At 49.0% G+C, this 7,552-nt stretch overlaps 2 protein-coding genes across 2 annotated transcripts; both read left to right on the forward strand.

Annotated features, from left to right (window-relative positions):
* Nucleotides 1–1,726: 1,726 nt before the first annotated feature.
* POSPLADRAFT_1161078 (hypothetical protein) lies at nucleotides 1,727–4,111 on the forward strand (the record flags this gene model as incomplete). The annotated part of the gene is made up of 14 exons (XM_024487649.1): nucleotides 1,727–1,865; nucleotides 1,924–2,021; nucleotides 2,079–2,170; nucleotides 2,223–2,266; nucleotides 2,316–2,413; nucleotides 2,483–2,655; nucleotides 2,715–2,965; nucleotides 3,023–3,089; nucleotides 3,147–3,341; nucleotides 3,401–3,430; nucleotides 3,493–3,726; nucleotides 3,781–3,813; nucleotides 3,873–3,901; nucleotides 3,957–4,111. The coding sequence occupies 14 exons, from the start codon at nucleotides 1,727–1,729 to the stop codon at nucleotides 4,109–4,111; spliced, it is 1,638 nt and encodes a 545-aa protein (XP_024332862.1).
* A 1,984-nt stretch (nucleotides 4,112–6,095) lies between these two features.
* POSPLADRAFT_1063002 (hypothetical protein) lies at nucleotides 6,096–6,984 on the forward strand (the record flags this gene model as incomplete). The annotated part of the gene is made up of 4 exons (XM_024481592.1): nucleotides 6,096–6,268; nucleotides 6,326–6,576; nucleotides 6,635–6,701; nucleotides 6,762–6,984. The coding sequence occupies 4 exons, from the start codon at nucleotides 6,096–6,098 to the stop codon at nucleotides 6,982–6,984; spliced, it is 714 nt and encodes a 237-aa protein (XP_024332863.1).
* Between the last annotated feature and the right edge of the window lie 568 nt (nucleotides 6,985–7,552).

The raw sequence follows: 7,552 nt of genomic DNA on the forward strand, positions 1-7,552 counted from the left end.
AAGGGAACCGGGTTTACTGCGTTGTTCGACGTGATGGTGGATGAGTTGTTCGACTAGGTGAAACTAGGAACGTAGCTTAGAAAGTTCGACCTTTTGATACAACGGTCTATACTCCTATACCGATGCCTGACTCGTAGACAACGAGCGAGGACTTGTGGACAGTACGTCGTCCTGAAGATCGAGCGAGGAAGTCGAGAATGACCACTACCCCAAGCGAAGAGGAGCAGAGACTTGAATGAATAACCAGGTCGAACTTAGAGTTCGACCGACTAATGGTACAACTACTTATACAAGTACCGACTACGCACGGACCATCGTGTCTATGTGGTCGTGTTAGTGAAGAAAGGAATGTAGTGGTACGATGCCGAGTACGAAGTGCGCACGGACCCCATTATGTAAGCTACATAATGTTCAACCTGCGGGTGAGCGCTAAGACAGGCGCCAGTATGGGCGCTAGTAGTACAAGGAATAGAACGGAAAGACAAATGTTTCACACGTTGCACACATTGACCGGGTTGTCAATCGCCAGTGGCTGCGGATGTTGGAACAAGGGTGCGAACGGCGCAGGGCGCGTTTGTCCACGGGCGTAGCGATGCCCATAAGGGACAATCGCGTGCGGTACGTACATCGCGCGGGGTCGTTATATACTACAATAGGGGCCTCCGGCCCCCGGCTACTTGCGCGCCCGAGCTTTCGAGCTCGTTCCTGACCACGCGGGGCTGCGCGTTTCAACAGCGGAATCAGTCGGGGTTGGAACTATTCAATTATGAAGGGCATTAAGTAGGGTGAACTGGGAAAGAAGAAATGTGCAGGTGACTGATGATGGCACGGCAATCTCCGTCCATACCAATTAAGTCTCACAATTGTTCTCCAGCGAAAAGCCAACGCGGGTCACCTTTCCCATCAACGGGCCAAACTCTCGCGGCGCTCAAGTCTCAACATGATGTACAGTTCGAAATCAAACCGCATACAGGCACTTAGTCTCACATTGGCCTGTCAGGTAAGGATCGAGAACTCCTATAGCAAGAGTCATATGTATGTGGTAACATGAAATCACCCTCACACTGGGAGCTATGTTGTAGCACCTTGTCAGTGCATCATTGATTGACTGTCTTGAAGGGCAACCGGCAGCGGAACTAATTGGCGTAGTACATATAACTTGGTCTATCTTCCAATTGCGGCACCCGTGAGGCCAGTGCAATAGTATGTCCGAGTTAAATCCTTTGGCCCCGATTGGATACACATACACGATTCTTGACAACTATGCCCTGGCTTCGGTGATATCACAAATCGGGTAGTACGTCCTGCATCATCACTGTTGGAACAACTGGGCGAGCACATGCCCGACTACCGGCTCGCCGACGTGCCGCGCTGCGGCGCGATAGTGCCTTGTTCCTTCGTACCTTATTTAGATAAGGTTTTGCTATATTAGGTCGAGTTCCCGCATGTAGTTTCCGCGCGCGTTTGCCTCCCCGCCCCGAGGACGAGACAAACTGCTTTGTATTTGATCTTTTCCCGCACCGCTCGCTTCCGTAAACCTTCGCGCTCGCTTATTCGAACCCGACGCCGACACTCGTTTCTACAATCACATCATCAACAAAGACTCACCTTGAATCTGCCGGCCCGCAGACACATGCGCATCTACGTGAGGCACGTCTTCTGGCGGGAGGGGATAGTATAAAGAAGAGGTAGTGAGTATCGGATGCAGAGCGCCTGACACTTCGACATGGGTACTGCGGTTATCTGTCTATCTTTTGCTCTCGTTGGATGCTCGCTGTGGTACCTCCATCAAACAATCCGTCGTCGGTCAGTCAACAGTGTACTGGAGAATATTCCAGGTCCTCCTTCTGCATCGTTTCTCAAGGGTCAGTCAGCTTACCCTTTCCCTGCACTCTGCCTCGCCCATACATTATCATGATATAGGTTCTCTTGTACCATTCTTCAATCGTCACGCCTTTGAGCATCAGAAAGAAATCTTCAAGAACTATGGGCCTACTGTCAAATTGCATAGCTTCCTGAATGTACGTTCTCTCACTATGACCCATAGACCAGCCTTGCTTATGCCGACAACGTTATAGCGCCCGATGCTACTAGTGGGCGATCCCAAGGCGTTGCATACTATGATAATCAAAGAGGAACATATCTTTCAAGAATCCAACGTCTTCATTCTGTTAGTGAATATATTCTAGGAGTCTAGGAAGCGATCTCATCCCTATAGACAGGACGAATCTCTTGATTTTCGGACAAGGTCTGGTCTCTACACTGGGTATATTTCTCGCGCAGTAAAAGTGTACGTACCTAATCATCTTTGTTAGGGGAGCAACACCGCAAGCAACGCAAGATCTTGAACCCGGTATTCTCTGTCAACCATATGCGCCACATGCTGCCCATGTTCTATAACGTCATTCACAAGGTAAGTCACGCAGATACATTTTGTTCTGTGGACCTACCTGACACTAATTGCGTCATCGACCTTGACTAGATGCGCGATGCTATACTCGACCAGGTCAAAGGCGGTAGCGATCAAATCGACATGCTTTACTGGACGGGACGCGCTGCGCTCGAACTGGTGGGGCAGGGTGGTCTGGGGTATTCGTTCGGCTCACTTGCCTCGGAGATGCAAGATGACTACGGCGACGCTCTCAAGGCATTGTTGTGGGTTATTCCTCTCGTCCTCTATTTATAAGGGTATGAAAGCTGAATCCGGAGCATAGGCCTACTCTCGTTAATATCGATCTGCTACAGCGGCTACTGCCGTACGTCTATGGTATCGGGCCCGCATGGCTGCGGCGCCTGGCTGTTGACGCGTCTCCAAATACAGACGTTCAGAAGGTGAAGTCAGTGGTTGATCGCATGTCCAAGAGGTCCGTAGAGATCTACGAATCAAAGAAGGGCGCACTAGAGAAAGGCGATGACGAGGTCGTCCAGCAAATCGGAGAGGGGAAGGACATTATGAGCGTCTTGAGTACGGCGACTATTTATCCTCCTTCTTACGTACAAGGCCGTGCTGACTGGCTCCAAGTGAAGGCCAACAAAGCGGCGTCCGTGGAAGATTGTCTAACAGATGAAGAGCTTATTGGACAAATGTCGTGAGTTGATCTGTTGTGCCTGCATAGTGACATTATAGTCTGACTCAAAGTCATTAGGACACTCATCTTCGCAGCAACAGACACGACCTCGAACGCGCTGGTTCATATGCTGCAGTTCTTAGCCGATCGTCAAGACTGGCAGGACAAACTGAGGCAGGAAATACTTGAAGCGGGCGCAGGAACGGGTATACCCTACGACGAAATCAATAAGCTGCCGGTTCTGGACGCAGTCTGCCGCGAGACTCTTCGCCTGTAGGCGCATTGTTGTCTGGAAACCGCGAACTACTGACATTGACATTGGAATGTCTTAGATTCCCTGCCAACACCACAGTCATGCGTGTGTACGTATTAACAAAAGACTACAGCTGCCTCATATCCGTTGACGCCCCTTGCTCTCTTCCAGGCCCAACAAAGACACTGTGCTTCCGCTGTCTGAACCAATTCGAGGTCTCGATGGCAAGATGATTCACGAGATCCCCGTTGCTAAAGGCACAGAAGTCCTTGTTGGTATGTGGGCTTGCAACGTCAACGTGTCTATTTGGGGAGAGGACTCCCTCGAATGGAAGCCTGAACGGTGGCTCTCTGGTTTGCCAAATTCGGTCAAGAACGCAGCTGTCCCAGGTGTATATTCCAATCTGTGGGTGCTCCACGGCTCATACTGGCTGCCAAAACTAATGTCGCTCGTGCACAGGATGACGTTTTTGGGTGGGAAGCGTGCTTGCATGTGAGCCCCGTTCAGTCGTGCGAGATATGTTCTGTATTCCTAAGGTCAATATGTCTTAGTGGCTTCAAATTCTCGGAGATGGAAATGAGTACGTCTCGGAAGTGACTGAGGAGCACTGTACTAACGGAGAGACACTTGAACAGAGGTGGTGCTGTCCGTCTTGCTTTCGTCCTTCATCTTCAAGCCGACCGGAGCGCCGATCGTGTGGAATCTAGGCGGAGTAAACTATCCGACAGTTGGAAGAGAGAGCAACACACCTCGTCTCCCCTTGAAGGTCGAGGTGTATACGGGTTCCTGAGGGGGACACACCTAGTAGTATGTTGCACCCTTGCATGGGATTGAGCGGCAAGCGAATGTAGTGATCACTTATGAAACACGATGCGTATCACTAGTATTGTGCGGCCACCGATGCTAAGTGATTCTCATAGGATAAAGTACTGTCATCGTAACAAAGACTGTTTGTTGCAGACTAGCTCATAAATCATAACCATTGTCCGAAGGTTCTTATATATATTGCTTGCAGTAGGTGACTATCCTTATTGAGCGTTCGTATGGACGGTTGGGTCCAAGTGTGTACTAATTTTCAGTCTAACACCTCAATTAATGATGTGTCCGAGGTGAGCATTTATGCATTCTTACCTCTACAAATTGTCTGATAGTCATTCGGTAAACCTGATGTCTCAACAGGTGCTGCACAATGGAGTGCGACTTCAATTTATATGTATGTCTAAGCACACAGACTGTCCTCGCTTCCGGTAGCGCTATCTAGTACGCACGTCATAGGTCATTCACGCTGTGAGTTGCGGACACTAACTGCATCTGACTGGCTTAAGGTCCTAAACTGTGACTTATAAATATGGAATTCCTTGGTATCTCCGAACATTATCAAGAGGCTCCTGATCTTGTCAGCACATCGAACATGCCAAATCTGTATAGATGCACCGTAACCTTGATGATGCCGATAATGGTATACAGCTGAGCTCACGCTCCCTTGATGGTGGCTGCGGTCCAATGGCATCTGGCGAACATGATGCAGTAATGAAATGGACCGTGAGAGACCTTCGCCCCTGTGTGTGCAGCTGACACTTTGAATGCGTAAGCAAAACCACCTACTTTTTGCGTTGGCGGCGATGACTGACTTCTATATATAGTAACATTGTACGGTGTTCAGTACTCCATATTTCTTTCCTGTGAGACTCAGGTGTCGAACCTGACCATCTCATCGAGGGTCAAGTCTGCTTGCCAATCAGAATATCATTAAAGCATTAGTAAATAGTCAATTCGATGCGCGTCCTCAATATTTATGATATGCGTGAGACTTGACTCAAGGTTTATTTGAGAAGTAATTTCGGCATACCCTCATTGGGTCTATATACATTCCGGGCATACTTCTAAGAACTGCCCTATCGTTGATTCGGCGGTATATGTGATGGTGTGTCCTACATAATCAACGATGTCCCACCAATTGTGCGGCCCGCATCATCATGCATTATTACGTGACACAGCTCCTCGAGAAGCATGGCCAGACGCATAAAGACCTTCTGTATATCTGGCGCCGATCGTGACTCTTCCCATAGTCCACTATGGATACTCCATTTTTTCTATTGCCTATCTTTTTTGCCGTAGGTTCACTATGGTACTTCTGGAAACAGGTCCATTGCCGTTCTGTCAACATTATCCTTGAAAACATCCCAGGTCCTACTGCCTCGTCGTTCCTCACGGGTCAGTCACACCATACCATACTATTGTATGCTTGGACTCAGCACTGTTCGTTCCATTGGTCTTTCTAGGGTCTCTTGAGCCTTTTTTTAACCGTTTCGCAATGGAATACCAAAAGGATCTTCATATCAATCATGGGCCTGTCATCAAATTGCGGAGTTTTCTCAATGTATGTACGCACTAGCTGCACACGCTGCTTTCGTGATACCAAGACCATCTGTAGCGCCCCATGGTCTTAGTGGGTGATCCTAAAGCACTGCACACCATTCTCATAAAGGAAGAACATATATTCGAAGAACCGGACTGGTTTATCAAGTAAGTGTCGACACTGGGTGAGTGATTGTTGGCAGGGGTAGGGTGAATATTGACTTAGTGATTTTTCAAGGGGAACAACATCGTAAGCAGCGCAAGATCTTGAATCCGGTCTTCTCCGTGAAACACATGCGCTCTATGCTTCCGATGTTCTACAGTATCATACATAAGGTAGCTCGCACGCAAATATTGTTGCATGAGCGCGCCATTATAATTGTCGCGCTGATTACGATCCACACGGTGTAACATAGATGCGCGATGCTATCCTGGCCCAGATACAGGACGGTCACTCTGAGATTGACATGCTGCATTGGACTGGGCGCGCCGCGCTCGAGCTCGTGGGGCAGGGTGGTCTAGGTTACTCCTTCGGCTCGTTAGCCTCTGAGATGCAAGATGACTACGGCGATGCTCTCAAAGCCTTGACGTGAGTCGTCCTTTTCCCTCACACTCTGAATTCTAATGTACATCTGCAACTTGCTAGCCCTTCCCTCGTCAGCGTCGACTTGCTGGAGCGACTGGTTCCATGGGTCTGCGGCATCGGACCGGCATGGCTGCGGCGCCTGGCTATCGATGTATTTCCGAATGCCGGACTTCGAAGATTGAAATCGGTAGTAGATTGCATGACCAGGAGGTCCGTGGAGATCTACGAGTCGAAGAAAGAGGCATTGAATAAAGGCGACAAGGATGTTGTCCAGCAAATTGGAGAGGGGAAGGATATCATGAGTGTCTTGAGTATGTCGCTCGTTCTATATACATTCCGTGCGTGCAACAGTATTGAACGGCCCTCTAGTGAAGGCTAATCAAGTGGCATCCGATGGAGATCGCATGACAGAAGAAGAACTAATTGGACAAATGTCGTAAGTCACTGCAGCATGTCGCTTTAACAACCACGTTGCACCCAGGCTAAATTGCCGCAGGACACTTATCTTCGCAGCATCAGACACAACCTCGAACGCACTGGTTCACATTTTGCAAACTCTGGCGGAACATCAAGACTGGCAGAAGAAACTAAGAGCGGAATTACTTGGAGCCGGTGCAGGAAACCAGATATCATATGAACAGCTTAACCGTCTGCCATTGCTCGATGCGATTTGCCGCGAGACGCTTCGCCTGTACGCGCCACAGTTCTCATCCGGGTAATAAAATGGTACTGATGTCGGCTTACCTTAGATACCCTGCGATTACGAGTATTATGCGTGAAACATTTGTCTTTCCGTTCTATTCCTTGTACTACTAGCGCCCATACTGGCGCCTGTCTTAGCGCTCACCCGCAGGTTGAACATTATGTAGCTTACATAATGGGGTCCGTGCGCACTTCGTACTCGGCATCGTACCACTACATTCCTTTCTTCACTAACACGACCACATAGACACGATGGTCCGTGCGTAGTCGGTACTTGTATAAGTAGTTGTACCATTAGTCGGTCGAACTCTAAGTTCGACCTGGTTATTCATTCAAGTCTCTGCTCCTCTTCGCTTGGGGTAGTGGTCATTCTCGACTTCCTCGCTCGATCTTCAGGACGACGTACTGTCCACAAGTCCTCGCTCGTTGTCTACGAGTCAGGCATCGGTATAGGAGTATAGACCGTTGTATCAAAAGGTCGAACTTTCTAAGCTACGTTCCTAGTTTCACCTAGTCGAACAACTCATCCACCATCACGTCGAACAACGCAGTAAACCCGGTTCCCTTGGGACTACCAGCCCTCGC

Source organism: Postia placenta, assembly GCF_002117355.1.
Source record: "Postia placenta MAD-698-R-SB12 unplaced genomic scaffold POSPLAscaffold_40, whole genome shotgun sequence".
In the NCBI taxonomy this organism is placed as follows: domain Eukaryota; kingdom Fungi; phylum Basidiomycota; class Agaricomycetes; order Polyporales; family Adustoporiaceae; genus Rhodonia; species Rhodonia placenta.